This window comes from Galeopterus variegatus, unplaced genomic scaffold (assembly GCF_000696425.1).
Source record: "Galeopterus variegatus unplaced genomic scaffold, G_variegatus-3.0.2 Scaffold2065, whole genome shotgun sequence".
Classification (NCBI taxonomy): domain Eukaryota; kingdom Metazoa; phylum Chordata; class Mammalia; order Dermoptera; family Cynocephalidae; genus Galeopterus; species Galeopterus variegatus.
Genome location: NW_007728176.1, coordinates 31,635 through 48,130, shown reverse-complemented (window position 1 = coordinate 48,130; position 16,496 = coordinate 31,635). Strand labels below are relative to the sequence as shown.

The window sequence follows — 16,496 nt, the reverse complement described above, 5'->3', positions numbered from 1 at the left end:
CGGGAGCGCTGCCGCGCTTCCCAAGCGGCGCACTAGCGCAGTGCGCCACCGGGCCGGCCCGCTGTTGTAAAGTTTTTAAAGCAGATTTCTTCATATATAATTCATGCACCCCAGGCAATTCACCATTTAAAGTATAAAATTCAGTGGTTTTTAGTATGTTTGTAGGTATGTGCAACCATTATCATAGTCAATTTTAGAACATTTCATCCCCTTAAAAGATACCCTGTACCGTTTAGCTATTGTCCCCCATCTCTCTATCATCCCCAGCCCTAAGCAACCACTAATCTACTTTCTGTGTATAGATGTGCCTGTTCTGGAATTTCATGTAAATGGAATTATTTGTGGTCTTTTGTGACTAGCTTCTTTCACTTAGCATAATATTTTCTCGATTAATCCATGTTGTAGAATATCAGTACTTAGTTGTTTTTTATGGCTGTGATATAATGTTCTAAAATGTTAATTTAATTAGAGGCTGCTATGGCATTGAACTAAGCTCTTTTCTGTATCCTTACTGAAATGTTTGTACTTTATTTGAGTAACTTGCCTTAGTGAAAATATAAATATTTGCAGTAAGGTCTTCAATTTAATTATTTCCTGTGTTACTTAAAAAGGAAAATTTTGGTTTCAAGAAAATAGTCTACTTATTCAACAAAAGGCTTACTTGAAGATTTTACTTTTTATTGCTTTAGCATGCTAATCAAAATGCCATGTTAATAACAGTGAAAAAGTAATGATGTGGTTTGACTTTGTATTCAGGTTTTATATGCATTTAACTCTGAGCTACAGATCAGTAAGTTTTCCTAGCTTAATTAAATGTTATTCTCAGGCCTCCAGAGCATTAATGTAATTTTCTGATTCTAATATTTATTTATCTTTCTTACTGTACTGTCATTGTACTTATAGCACACTACAGGCATGTAAAAAGATGTTGTCTCAATTATTTGTATCCTCCATTCCCTCAAAAACAAAAACAGTAACAATTTCAGTGTGATGTCTTTATTGATACCTGATGCTTTTAATTTCCTTGTTTTATTTTAAGCATTGTTAAATATCTTAATCTTGTTTTGTGAGATAATATGATATTGTTCCAGTTACTGTGTATAATAAGCCACCATAAAACATGGTGGCTTCCAATAATCATTTTGATATGTACATGAATTGTATGGGTCAGGAATTTGGACAGAGCACTACGAGGAGGGCTTTTCTCTGCTTCACAAAGTCTGTGGTCTCAGCTGGGAAGGAAGACTCAGAGGCTGGATTTGACTCTTCCGCTAGGGCCTAGAATTGTTTGGAGATACATTCACATTCATGTCTGGTAGTTGATGCTGGGACCTCCACTGGGCTGTTGGCCAGAATACCTACACTTGTCCTATCCATGTGGTCTCTGTGTGGGCTAGTTTGGGTTCTTAACAGCTGTGTTCCAAGCGTGAACCTCAGTAATCACTTTTGGTGTACACTATTGTTTGATGCAGTCAAATAGCTCTGTTCAGGTTCATGGGAAGGATTATATGGACTACATTAGTTAAAGGGAAAATGTGGGTTAGGAAATATGGCCATGTTGGGGGTTGAATTTTGTCCTCCAAAAAGATATGTTGACTCGGGAGAGCGTGGTGCAGGTAATACCAAGGTAAAAGGTTTGGATCCCCTTAATGGCCGGCTGCCAAAAAGAAAAAAAAAAACCGCCCCCAAACCAAAAAGATATGTTGAAGCCCTGCTATCTTAATACCCCAGAACCTCAGAATGTGACCTTATTTGGAAATAGGGTTGTTGCAAATATAATTATGGAAGTCACAGACACCCAAGGGGAGAATGTCAGTGCCATGAGACAATGGAAGCAGAGATTGAAGTGCTGCATCTACAAGCCAAGAAACACCAATCATTGCTGGTAAACTGCTAAAAGCTAGGAAGAGGCAAGGAAAGATTCTCCCTACAGATTTTAGATGGAGGATAACCCTGCTGAAACCTTGATTTTGGACTTCTAGTCTCCAGAACTGTGAGATAATAAATTTTGATTGTTTTAAGCCGTCCAGTTTGTGCTACTTTGTTATGGCAGCCCTAGGAAAGTAATATTGGTCATCTTTGTTTTTTTTTTTTAAAAGATGACTGGTAAAGGGATCTTAACACTTGACTTGGTGTTGTCAGCACCCTGCTCTCCGAAGTGAGCTAACCGGCCATCCCTATATAGGATCTGAACCCCTGGCCTTGGTGTTATCAGCACCACACTCTACCGAGTGAGCCACGGGCTGGCCCTTTTGTTTTTGTTTTTTTTTTAAACATTTATTTTTTTAAATCGAAACATAATTGATTATACATATCTATGGGGTACAGAGTTGACTGTCAATACCTGTGTTCAATATGTGATGATCAAACCAGGATAATTAGCATGTACATCATTACAAAATGTAAGCAATCTTTGTGTCTGTTAGACAATTTCTTGCTAACCCCTCTCCTCTCCCTTCCCCCTTCCCCACACCTAGTAACTACAGTTCTGTTCTCTTTTGAAAGTCCAGCGTATTATTGTGATTGTCCTTCCTTCCTTCCTTCCTTCCTTCCTTCCTTCCTTCCTTCCTTCGTCTCTCTCTCTTTCTGCCTCTTTTGTCCTCCCTCTCTTTCTCTTTGTCCTCTTCTTTCTTTCTCTTTGTCCTCTTCTCTCGTTCCATCTCTCTTTTTCTTTCTCTCTCTCTTTTTCTTTTTCATTCTCCCTCTTTCATTCTTTCTTCCCTTCCTTCCTTCCTCCTTCCCTCCCACTTATGAGTGAGGACATGTGGTATTTCTCTTTCTGTGCCTGGATTATTTCACTTGACACAATTTTCTCCAAGCTCATCTATGTTGCTGTGAATGGCAAAATTTCATTTTTTTTTTTTTTTTGGCTAAGTAGTGTTCCATTGTGTGTATATATACCATATTGTCCTTATCCAGTTGTCAATCGATGGACATTTAGGTTGGTTCCATATCTTGGCCATTGTAAATAGAGCTGTGATAAACATGGGAGTACAAGTGTCCCTTCCACATGATGATTTCCATTTCTTTGGGCATATACCCAGAAGTGGGATTGCTGGGTCATATGGTACTTCTATCCATAGTTGTTGAGAAACCTCTGTACTGTTTTCCATAATGGCCACACTAATTTACAATCCCACCAACAATATATGAGGCTTCCCCTTTCTCCACATTCTCACCAGCATTTGTTATTTTCTGTCTTTTTAATAATACCCAGTCTAACTGAAGTGAGATGATATCTCAGTGTGGTTTTGATTTGCATTTCACTTATGATTAATGATGTTGAACATTTTTTCATGTATCTGTTGTCCATTTGTATATCTTCCTTTGAGAAATGTCTATTCAGCTCCTTTGCCCATTTTTTAATGAGGTTATTTGTTTTTTTACTGTTAAGTTGTTTGAGTTTTTTTTATATTCTTGATATTAATCCCCTGTCAGATGTATAATTTGCAAATATTTTCTCCCATTCTGTAGGTTATCTTTTCACTCTGTTGATTGTTTCCTTTGCTGCGCAGAAGCTTTTTAATTTCATATAATCCCATTTTTTTTTCTTTTGTTGCCTGTGCTTTTAAGGTCTTATTCATAAAGCCTTTGTCCAGTTCTACATCCTGCAGTGTTTCTCCTATGTTTTCTTCTAGGAATTTTATGGTTTCAGGTGTTATATTTAAGTCTTTAATCCATTTTGAGTTGATTTTGGCATATGGCCAGAGGTGTGGGTCTAGTTTCATTTTTCTACACATAGATATCCAGTTTTCTCAGCACCGTTTATTGAAGGGTCTGTCCTTTCCCTAGTACATGTTCTTTGTGCCTTTGTTGAAGATCAGTTGGCTGTAAGTATGTGGATTGATTTCTGAGTTCTCTATTCTGTTACATTGGTTTGTGTGTCTGTTTTTATGCCAGTACCATGCTGTTTTAGTTATTGTAGCTTTGTAGTATAATTTGAAGCTAGGTAGTGTAATGCCTTTGGCTTTATATATTTATTTATTTATTTTGCTGAGGATTGCTTTGGCTATTCAGAGTCTTTTATTGTTCCATATGAATATTAGGATTGTTTTTTCTATTTCTGTGAAGAATGTCATTGGTATTTTGATGTGGGCCACATTGAATCTGTAGATCTCTTTGGGAAGTATGGACATTTTCATGTTAATTCTTCCAATTCGCGAACATGGGATGTATTTCCATCTTCTTGTGTCCTCTTTAATTTCTTTCCGCAGTGATTTGTAGTTAGTTCTCATTGTAGAGATCTTTCACCTCCTTGGTTAAATTGATTCCTAGTAGTTTTTTTTTTTTTTTGGTAGCTGTTGTAAATGGGCTTGCTTCCTTGATTTTTTTTTTTCTGCTAGTTTGTTGTTGCAGTGTAAATATGCTACTGATTTTTTTTTTTTTTTTGGTCCTTTTTGAGACCGGCCGCACTGCGCTCAGCCAGTGAGCGCTGTGAGCACACCGGTCATCCCTATATAGGATCTGAACCTGCAGCACCACGGGCTCGGCCCATGCTACTGATTTTTGTATATTGATTTTAGTATCCTGCAACTTTACTGAATCAATTTATCAGCCCTAAAAGTTTTTTAGTAGAGTTTTTAGGTTTTTCTGTACATAGGATCATGTCATTTGCAAACAGGGACAATTTGATATCATCTTTTCTGATGTGGATGCCCTTTAGTTCTTTCCCTTGTCTGATTGCTCTGGCTAGTACTTCTAATACTATGTTAAATAGGAGTGGTGAGAGTGGGCTTCCTTATCTTGTTCTTGTTCTTAAAGGAAAAGCTTTTAGCTTTTCTCCAAGATGATATTGGCAGTGGATTTGTGATATATGGCTTTTATTGTGTTGAGGTACTTTCCTTCTATACCTAATTTGCTGTGAGTTTTATTGTAAAGGAAAGTTGAATTTTGTCAAATGCTTTTTCTGTGTCTATTGAGGTAATCATATGGTTTTGTCCTTGAATTGTGGATGTGGTGTATCACATTTATTGATTTGCATATGTTGAACCATCCTTGCATCTGTGGGATGAATCTCACTTAATCAGGTTGTATAATCTTTTTTTTTTTTGTCCTTTTTGAGACCGACTGCGCCGCGCTCGGCCAGTGAGCGCTGTGAGCGCACCGGTCATCCCTATATAGGATCCGAACCCGCGGCGGGAGCGCTGCTGCACTCCCAGTGCCGCACTCTCCCGAGTGCGCTACGGGCTCGGCCCAGGTTGTATAATCTTTTTGATGTGCTGTGGTATTCTGTTTGCTCATTGAGGATTTTTGCATGTATGTTCATCAAGGATATTGGCATTTGGTTTTCTTTTTTTGTTGTATCTTTGTCTGTTTTTGGTATCAGGGTGATGCTGGCCTTATAGAATGAGTTTGGGAGAATGGCCTCTTTCAGTTTTTTGGAAGAGTTTGAAAAGAATTGGTATTCTTCTTTATAGGTTTGGTAGAATTCAGCAGTGAAGTCATCTGGTCCTGGGCTTTTCTTTGTTGAGAGACTGCTGATTGCTGTTTCGGTCTCGTTGCTTGTTATTGGTTGTTCAGATTTTCTGTTTCTTTTTGGTTCAATCTTGATAGCTTGTATGTGTCCAGAAATTGATCCATTTCTTCCAGGTGTTCAAATTTGTTGGCATATAGAATCCTTTAAGGACTTCTTTTTTTTTTTTTTTCCCCTTTTTGTCCTTTTTTACTGACCGGTAACGGGATCGCAACCCTCCGTGTTGTGCCCGTACCGGGGACCAGCAACGGGATTGCAACCCTTGGTGTTGTGCCCGCACCGCACGCGGGAACCTGTCTCCACATGGGATCCGAACCCTCAGCCTCTAATGATTCTGTGTATTTCTGTGGTATTGGTTGTAATGTCTCCTTTTTCATTTCTGATTTTTGTTATTTGGGACTTCTCTCTTCTTTTTTAGTCTAACTAATGGTTTGTCTATTTTGTTTATCTTTTCAAAAATCAACTTTTTGTTTCATTGATCTTTTGTATCGTGTTTTTAGTCTCTTTCATTTAGTTCTGCTCTGATCTTAATTATTTCTTTCTGTCTACTAATTTTGGTATTGGGTTGTTCTTTTTTTTTTCTAGTTCTTAAGGGCATAATGTTTGTTGTTTAGTGTCTTTCTATTCTTTTCATGTAAGCATTTATTGCAATAAACTTCCCTCTTATTTCTGCTTTTGCAGTATCTCATATGTTTTGGTATGATGTGTCTTTATTTTCATTAGTTTCAAGAAACGTTTTGATTTCCTCTTTAATTTGTTCTTTGGCCTGTAGTTGTTGAGGAGCATGTTGTTTAGTTTCCATTTATTTATATAGTTTCCAGAGTTTTGCCTATTATTGATTTCTAGTTTTAGTCCATTGTTGTCTAAAAGATACTTGAAATAATTTCAACTTTTTAAATTTTGTTGAAACTTGATTTGTGACCTAACATGTGGTCTATCCTGGAGAACATTCCATGTGCTGATGAGAAGAATGTATATTCTGTAGTTGCTAGATGAAATGTTCTGTAGATGCCTGCCAAGTCCAATTGGTCTAAAGTGTAGTTTAAATCCTGTGTTTCTTTGTTGACTTTTTGCCTAGATGTTTCCCATGTTATGAGAGGGGTGATGAGGTCCCAAACTATTATTGTATTTGGGTCTATCTCTGTCTTTAGGTCTAATAGTTTTTGCTTTATATATCCGGGGTGCTTCAGTGTTGGGTGCATGTATATTTATGATTATTATATCCTCTTGTTGGATAGGTTGGATGGAACCCTTTATCATTATGTAATGACCTTCTTCATCTCTCTTTATAGTTTTTGTTTAAAGGCTATTTTGTCCAATATAAGAATAGCTACTCCTCATTTTTGGTTTCCATTTGTGTGGTGTATCTTTTTCCATCCCTTCACTATTAGTCCTTGTGAGTCTTTACAGGTGAGTTGTGTTTCTTGTAGGTGGCATATAGTTGAGTCTAGTTTTTAAATCAATTCAGCCACTCTATGTGTTTTGAGTGGGGAATACAATATATTTACATTTAGGGTTGTTATATAGAAAGGTGTTGTCTTACTCCTGGCATTTTATTCATTTTGCGTGGTTGTTTTAAATATCTTTTGCTTCTTCCTTCCCCTTTTATTGTTTGTTTTTGGTGTTCATTGGCTTTTTGAGGTGGTGAGATACAGTCTCTATCTCTTATTTGTAAATATGCTCTTCCAGTGGGTTTTGTTCTTATGTTTTCATGGAGGTGCTTGTTTTTTGGATTCCAGATGCAGGACTTCCTTGAGGATTTCTTGTTGGCTGATAGTGTGGTGATGAACTCCTGCAGTTTTTGTTTGTCTGAGAAATATACTATTTCTCCTTTGTTTCTATAAGATAGCCTTGCTGGGTATAATCTTGTCTGGCAGTTTTTCCCTTTTAGTACTTTGAATATATTATCCCATTCTTTTCTGACCTCTAAGGTTTCTGCTGAGAAATGTGCTGTTAGTCTGGTGTGGACTCCCTTATAGGTGCTAGTGCTTTTCTCTTGCTGTATTTAGTATTCTCTCTTTGTCTTTTACTTTTGCCAGTTTGACTACAATGTGTCTCAGAGAGAACTGTTTTGGATTAAATCTCTTTGTGGATCTTTAGGTCTTTTGGACTTGAAGTCTGTATCTCTCCCAATACTTGGTAAGTTTTATGTTATTATTTTATTGAGTAGGTTTGCATTGCCTTTTCCTTTCTCCTCCCCTTCCAGAGCACCCCAGATTTGGATGTTTGTGCACCTAAAGTTGTCTGATAGCTCTTGTAGATTTTCTTCTTTTTAAAAAATTCTTTCTTTCTTTCTTTCTTTCTTTCTTTCTTTCTTTCTTTCTTTCTTTCTCTCTCTCTCTCTCTCTCTCTCTCTTTCTTTCTCTTTCTTTGTCTGCCTGGGTTATTTCAAAAAGAGTATCTTTGAGATCTAAAATTCTTTCTTCTGCTTGCTTTAGCTTGCTGCTTAAGCTCTCAGTTGTGTTTTCATATTTCACTGCATGAATCATTCAGTTCTAGGAGTTTTACTATATTCTTCTTTAAGGTATCTATGTCTTTGTAAGTTTTTTTGTTCATATCCTGAATTGTCTCTCCCATTTCGTTGTGTCATCTAAGTCTTCTTGTATCCCATTGAGTTTCCTTAAGATTGTTGCTCAGAATTCCTTTTCAGTCATTTTAAAGGTTTCCTGCTGTTTTGGGTCTGGTACTTGAGAATTATTGTATTCCTTTGGTGGTGTCATTTTCTTGTGTTTTCATGTTTCTAATATCTCTATGTTGATGTCTAGTTATCTGGTACAGTGGCTTTTAGGAGAGAGACTCTCTCCTGTACATTTGTTTTATATTGACTGTTGCGTAGAGTGTTTTAGTTTTAGTTCCGGATAGATGCAGTAGTATAGTCTCTGTGTGGTTACTTTGGCCATACCGAATGTTGGAGTTGTCTGTGAATGCCTCCATGGCATAGGCACTGGGGCAGTCAATGATTCCTTGCTGAAGTTAGTGACTATTGGGTTGTCAGGGATGTAGGTGAGATCTTGAGTTCTTGGGAGAAGTACCAGCGTTCTCTGTCATTCATTGGCTGAGATGAGTGACCCCGGGCAGACTTGCTGGCACCCCAACTGTTGTACAGTGACCCTGATAGGTGCACTGGAATTTACTGAGGCTCTTCAGCTTGAATGGATGACCCTGCATGGGGTTTCTTTTTCTTTTCTGCAGGCAGAGGCTTCTCCTGGTTGCTTGCTTCTTCCTCTTTCCTCTTTTCTCCTGCCTTTTTGTTCCAAGGGAAAATTCCTCCTGTGCTGATCCTGGTCTCAGAGATGTGGCAGCTGAGGCTGTATGCCTCTCCTTTCTATGCTATCATCCTGGGTTTTTGTGCTCCACAGTGATCTCACCAGTCTCCTGTTGCACTCCCACACTCTTCCATTGATGCTCCTTCATGAGTTTAAATGGATAGTTTGAGAAAAAAAGAATTCCCCTACTTCATAGACAGATCCTGGGGGGGTCCCATATAGTTGATCTCTATTCATAAATGTTGTCTACTTTGGGTCCAGCAATGTACTGGTTTGTCGTAAAGGATATTACAAAGGATACAGATTAAGAGATGCATAGAGTGAGGTATGGGGGAGGGGGTGCACCATTCTCGAGGAACCTCCACATGTTTAGCTATCCAGAAGCTCTATAGGTCTACTTTGGAAAATACAGTCTGCTACAGATGTGTTGTAAAAATTATTTTATAGCTTTTTTTTCTTTACTTGTGTCTGGTAATGACATATGTTTATTTTGCCCATTTACACTTTGCTACATCCAATAGAAAGTTATCAGGAGGGACTGTTTTAATAGCCATCAGCCAAGTTTATGTGTTAACCTTTTTTGATGATTGAGTACAGTATTTTAAAATTACTATTAGTGTATATAGCTGCAAAGGGAAGTTGGAATAGGAGGTACATTCATTGAAATGTACTGTTTAATAAGCAAAATTAGGAGACTATTTATTGAGTGCCTACTGTTAAAAAGAAAAACCTTAGACAAATTAAATTTAACAGGGGTTAACTGAGCAAAGATCAATTTGTGAATTGGACAGCCCTCAGAACCAGAACAGGTTTGGGGAACTCTGGTCTGCAACATGGTCAGATAGCATTTATACATGGAAAATGTAAGTGAGGTGCAGAGACAGCTTCAGCGTTTGCCTTATCTGAACATGGGCTTAATTGAAGCTTGGCTGCTATGATTGGCTGAGATTCAGCTATTTGTTACAAAAGTGTGTTACTAAATCGGGCTTTGTTAGTTTATGTACTAAGTTAGGTTGTAGTTTATTATGTAAGGACTTAAGTACAGAGGCATCCTTAGGCTAAATTTGTTTTAACACTACTGTGCACATAACTTTGTTTTTAAGTCATCAAGAAGATTGATGAAAAGTAAAGAATGGTATCTCTTTGACCTGAAATATAGACATTATGAATTGTGTATTGTGACCCTACACATTTTTTTTAGAAATTTGACTTTTGACACTTAAAGTTCTATTGGGCTTTTGACACACAGTCATAACACAGGCACATACTCATAGTTCCTCTTTAGCTATGAAATTCCGCTTCCTCATAGGGGAATTTTGTGCCCAAGAAATGGTACTCAGTTTCATAGTGTGATTCAGGAAATAATTAACCGTAGCTATGGTCTTTTCTTTCCCATGATTTTGGATCTAAAATTAGAATCTTTAGAAGTAGTCTGTTTTGGGGAGAAGTTAAGAGCATCATTATAAGTTCTAATAAAATATAAAGTGATGTAATAACTATGACTGTTCTTATGGGAGAGTGTATTAGTTCATTTTTTGTCACTCAGAATACCTGAAACTGGGTAATTTATAAAGAAATGAAATTTATTTCTTAGTTTTGGAGGCCAGGAAGTCCAAAGTTTAGGGGGCACATCTAGTGAGGACCTTCTTGGTGGGACATCGCTACAGAGTCCCATGGCAACATAGACAATCACATGGCAAAAATGGCTAGAGCACTTTCATGTGTTCTCCTTATAAAGCCACCAGTCCACACCAATGACAACCCATTAATGGATTAGTTCATTCATGAGGGAAGGCCCTCACAATCCAGTGACTTCCTAAAGGCCTCACCTTTCAACACCACCAAATTGGGGATCAGTCTTCCCCATCAGCTTTGGAGGAGACAAACATTCATCCCATATCAGAGAGACTATTCAAATATTGTAGTAGTATCTAAAGTTTTTTCTAAGCTTTTAAAAAAAACGAGATATAATTAATGTACTATAAAATTCACCGCTTTAAAATGTACAATTTAGTGGCATTTACTGTATTTACAAGGTTGTGCAACCATTACTGCTAGTCAGTCCAGAGCATTTTCATCACCCCAAAAAGAAACCCTGTACTCATTGCAGCCATTTCCCATTCGACTCTGCAGCCCCTGGAAACTACTAATCTACTTTATCTCTGGATTTGCCTATTCTGGACATTTTCTATAAATGGAATCATACAATGTGTGGCCTTTTGTGTGTGATTACTAAGCCTTTATGATGAAGATTTTAGCATTTTCAATGTATGTTCACGTCTCAAAATAAATGTATAACACCTCTATGAGGTAGATAGGAACTTTGTGACATAGTTACATTGTGAGATTTATTATGTCTTTATGATCTCAACTTACCATAGGATGAGGGAAAGAGGTTGAGAGGTGGTAAGGTGGAAGTTTGGAAAAGTAGAGTTAAAGGAAAAATAGGACTTGATGATATGTGAAAAAATAATTCAGTCCTGTGGGATTTCTAGAACCATGAATATTAAACCTTATTAAATTGCAACTGTGCAGTTAAATATTCCAGCTATTTTTAAGAATTTAAAACTTGAAGATGGGTTTTGAGTCTTTGTAGTTATAAGCTGAACCCCATTTTAGCAGAGTTGAAAGGAGTCAGAATTGTGCTCTTGGTTACTCCACACTCTTTAAATGGAAGCCTGTTGCTACAGTGTGCAGAAGGGATATGATAAATTTACTTGTTTTAATAAATTAAAGCAAATAATGATATCTTTTGCCCTTGCAGCAATTCAGTTGAGTAGGGGACTATTATATAATGGAAATGTAAAGCCTTAATTCTTAAAAGTTGTAAGTATATTTGAAATTAATTGTTGATATTGGGAAAGAGTACCATTTTCTATAAATTTTACACATTAGGTTTTCTGTTTTAAAATATGTGCTTTTGGGATGCAAACTAGTGCCATTTTCACAATTGAATTTGTAGTTTTTTCTTTAAAGATCAGATCACTAGGATAATAAATCACACAGTAGGTTACTTTGTTGCCTACCATGGTTTCTTCTGTTTCCTGGCATAAAGAAAGTTTTGGCTAAAGTATTCTTTGATTCTTATCTGGCCTTTTGCCCTGATGAGCTGTGCTGACGTATGAGTTGGCATGAAGGGCTTCTTTTACCTGGAGGTAAACATAAATGAGCTTTTCCATGCTTCTTGCCCTTGGGTGCCATGTTTCATCCTGCTTGTCTTAACTTGGGAGTTCTTCCCTCAACAGTAAGAGCCCCCTGGTCCCTTCTATAATACCATTCCCAAGGGAAGTAAGTTGTAAAAGGGGAAAATCATTGAAAATGAAAAGAAAATGAGAGTATCCTCAGCTTAATAAAACTCTTGCCACTGTTCAGCACTTATAATTTAATCTTTGTTGTCTCAGACATTCCCTCATGTCGAGTGGCTTATCTAATGTCCTTAGAATCCCTTTTCCATTTTATCCTTTCTCTGTATTGAATTTTCCTGCTAGGTTGAGGTGGAGGAAGTGGGAACAAAGAGAGTGCCATATAATATTGTCTAGTATTGAGGTGAGAAGGACCCATGATGAGAGTGGTATCTACTAGAAGTCTGGGTGGGATTTTTATTTGTGTGTATGTGTTGGTGTTTTATTTTGTGTGTGTGTGTGTGTGTGTGTGTGTATTAATTGCTATGTATATAAACCAAGGTTAGCTGAGAATGTGTTGATTCAGAAAATAGTTTATAGTGCTTTAGCTATTTACCTACTGCATAAAACTTTAGATCTCAAAGTACATAAAAGCACTTCATAGACCGTAGGCTTTGTATGTCTAAGTATTTCACAATCAAGAGGCTCTTTTAATGATCATTTTTCAAAAGTACAATCCCTTAGAAAACCTATTATACCTTATTTTGTAAACTCATCATTAAGAATGTCTAGTTTTAATAGATATTCATATATGATTACTGTTCATATTGTTTATTACTGAAGAAGTAATGCCTGTTTGCATATTATTTATCTAGATTTTCTCTTTTAGCTGAATTTGTTGTATACATATCTGTGTTTAGGAGGTTGGCATGGTGTGTGATGAATATATGGACAAATGTATAATTCGTTGAATGTTAGAGAGGAGAGGAGTCTTAAAAACTTTACCTCTCTTGTTTGTGCACCTAAAACAGAAAGAAATTCATCCTTAACCAACTGTTGACATTTGGCTCTTAACGATTGCTGCTTTAACATAGCTGTTGGTAGGGAATGTATACTCTTCCTAGGCATCCTATTCTATTTCTGAATAGCTCCAACTATTCTACCCTGAACCTCTCTCATTCTGTTAACCATTTATCATAATTTTGTTTCTCTGAGGAGCTAGTTTCTCTCCTATAAAAACACTTTAGTGGTTTGAAGACAGAGTGACCAAGGGTCTCATAATGTCTTATACTAACCACACCCAGTTTTTGTTGAATTGTTTGTCATGTTACAGGATTTCCCTATCCTGATCACCTAATGGACATGTTTTAATTCCTTGGCTTTCAAATGTTTTTGACTGAAACCCCAATAAACAATACATTTTACATCCTGATTCGATATACCCATACACATACATACATGTAGTACATATTTTTAATATATATGTAACTGAAACAAAAATTTCATAAGATAACACATTTTCACTTTGATATTTTCTGCTCTTTTTCTTTTAAAACATGCTGATGTTACCTATTAGATTTTATCACTCTCATGGATTTCAGCTTTTGGCTTGAAAAACACTATTCTGGTTTGTTCATACTGCAGAACTGAAATAAACAGTTTTCAAAAGCTGGATGTTAGGATAATGGTTGCTAAAATAGGTTTTACCTTTATCACCTCGAAGAGAATATTCTGATGGTGATTATTAAGTAAAACTTACCAGGATTATCAGGTTCATGGTAATGAATGCAGTGTAACTAAAATATATGCAATTTTAATTTTTATCCTTAGGTGGCGACAGACAAGGTTGCAGAAAAGCTGAGTTCTACTCTCTCATGGGTGAAGAACACAGTATCACATACAGTCAGTCAGATGGCCAGTCAGGTGGCAAGTCCATCTGCTTCATTACACACTACATCCTCATCTACCACACTATCAACACCAGCCCTGTCACCATCTTCCCCATCACAGTTGAGTCCAGACGACTTAGAACTCCTGGCTAAACTGGAGGAACAAAATAGGTGAGTGAGGTTGCTTGGCTTTTCTTGCTTCATTTATTGTGCAAACCCAGACACACGCACACATATATACACACACACACACACACACACAGAGTATATATGTACCATAGGCAAAATTTTAAAATGTACTCATATTAAGAACTTTTTTTTTTTGAGGTGAGAATCTTTTTTAAGATTCCATTAGATTTTCTATATAGATGAGTATTAGTTTTTAGCTCCTTGTTTATCAAAATTACTTAACAGAAGTATTTAAGTCTTTTTTGGGGGGGGGGTTGGTCTTAAAACAGTAAAATTTCCTTCTGGCTCAGATGGCTTTAGAGATTTTTTTTTAAAATGTAGCCAATTCCATATAGTCTTTTTGGGGGGGTGTTGGTCTTAAAACAGTAAAATTTCCTTCTGGCTCAGATGGCTTTAGAGATTTTTTTTTAAAATGTAGCCAATTCCATAGATTCTTCTGATTTTTATCAAGTTTTTAAGGCAAATAAAACTATTGTTTTTATTTTAAACTCTCTAAATAGTCCCCTTTAGTTAAAGTTTAAAATAATTTAATTCAATATGGATATCTGATTTGTGACTTAGAGTGGGAAATATTTTCATGAATTTATCCGTGGAAGACAAAATATCTTTTTTTCATTATGGGTATGAAATAGAATAGTTGTTTACTCTGCTAGGAATGTGTACTCTGGACCCTTTGTATCTCTTCACTGTGTTATTGTTAGAAACTCTTTAAAGGCATCATCTACAAAAGAATATAGGGAACAGCACCCTTTTGTGCTTAAAGTATGTAATACCACTGGCTTTAAGGGTAATAGCAAAGATCATTTTAAATAGTTTTTTTGGTGTATAATTGATATAATAAACTATGCATACTTAAAAGGTGCAGTCTGATAAGTTTCAACATATGTGTACACCTGTGTAATTGTCACCAAAACCAAGAAAATGAACATCTCTATTGTCCCTCTCCCATCCCCAGGCAGCCACTGTAGATTTGCTTGCATTTTGTAGAATTTTATAGAAATGGAATCATACAGTATGTACCTTTTTTGTATGGATTATTTCACTCAGCAACATTATTTTGATAGTTGTCATGTTATGTCACATATTTATAGTTTATTCCTTTTTATTACTTAGTAATAAGAAGTATTATGTACAATAGCTATATCACAGTTTATCCACTTACCTTTTGCTATAAAATACTGTAAACGTTTGTGTATAAGCTTTTGCAAAATTCCTAGGAATGGAATGGCTGGATAATATGGTAGGGGTATGTTTAACTGGCAAACTGTTTTCCAAAGGGCCTGTACTTTTTCACATTCCCACCAGCTGTGCATAAAATTTCCAGTTCTTCTATATCCTCACCAATACTTAGTATGATGAGTCTTTTTAATTTTAGCCATTCTAATAGGTATTGGTATTTTGTGGTTTTATTTGCATTTCCTTAGTGGCATTGAGCATCATCTTATGTTTTTACTTGCCATCTATATATCATCTTTGATTTTAAAAAGTTAGGTTGTTTGCTTTCTTATTATTATGTTTTGAGAGTTCTTTACATATTTGGGATACAAGTTTTTTTATCAGATACACAATTTACAAATATTGTTTCCTAGTCAGTGGCTTGTCATTCTCTTAAAAGTGTCTTTTGAAGAGCAGAAATTTAAAATTTTGAAGTTCCAATTTCAGATTCTTTTATGGATTATGGCTTTGGTGACTCAAGATTACACAGATTCTCTCCTATGTTTTCTTCTAGAAGTTTTATAGTTTTAAGTTTTACATTTAGCTCTGTGACCCATTTTGAGTTAATTTTGTATATGGCGCAAGTTGTAGATCAAAGGTCATTTTCTTTTCTCTTTTTTTTTTTTTTTTTTTCCTTTTTTGTCTTTTTTACTGACCGGTAACGGGATCGCAACCCTTGGCGTTGCGGCCGCACCTCGCTCAGCCAGTGAGCGGGAACCAGTCTCCACATGGGATCCGAACCCTCGGTGGGAGCGCCACCGCGCTCCCAAGCGGTGCACTCTCCAGTACGCCACCGGGCCGGCCCACAAAGGTCATTTTCTGAATATGCACATCTAATGTTCCTACCATTTGTTGAAATGACTACCCTTTCTCCACTTAATTTTTTTTGCACTTCTGTCAAACATCAGTTGTCCATGTATGTGTGAATCTATTTGTGGGCTGTATTCTGTTCTGTTGATCTATTTGTTTATCTTTTTTTTTTATAAAAAGATGACCGGTAAGGGGATCTCAACCCTTGGCTTGGTGTTGTCACCACCACGCTCAGCTAGTGAGCCAACCGGCCATCCCTATATAGGATCCGAACCCGTGGTCGCGAGATGATAGTTTGGTTTTCTCTCATTAGCATGCTATATATCCCTTTTATAAAAATATTGGACATTGGGGCCGACCCCATGGTGCGCTCGGGAGAGTGCAGCACTGGGAGCGGCGCTCCTGCTGCGGGGTCTGATCCTATATAGGGATGGTTGGTTGGCTCACTAGCTGAGCGTGGTGGTGACAACACCAAGCCAAGGGTTGAGATCCCCTTACCGGTCATCTTTTTATAAAAAAAAAAAGATAAACA

At 36.8% G+C, this 16,496-nt stretch overlaps 1 protein-coding gene across 1 annotated transcript in view; it reads left to right on the top strand.

The window, feature by feature from the left end:
• EVI5 (ecotropic viral integration site 5) overlaps window positions 1–16,496 on the top strand; it is a 64,950-nt gene that overhangs the window by 22,333 nt on the left and 26,121 nt on the right. Inside the window, exon 2 of the mRNA XM_008580322.1 lies at window positions 13,692–13,921. Coding sequence (XP_008578544.1) covers window positions 13,773–13,921 — 149 coding nt within the window. The 5' untranslated portion in view covers window positions 13,692–13,772. The remainder of the gene's footprint in view (window positions 1–13,691; window positions 13,922–16,496) is intronic.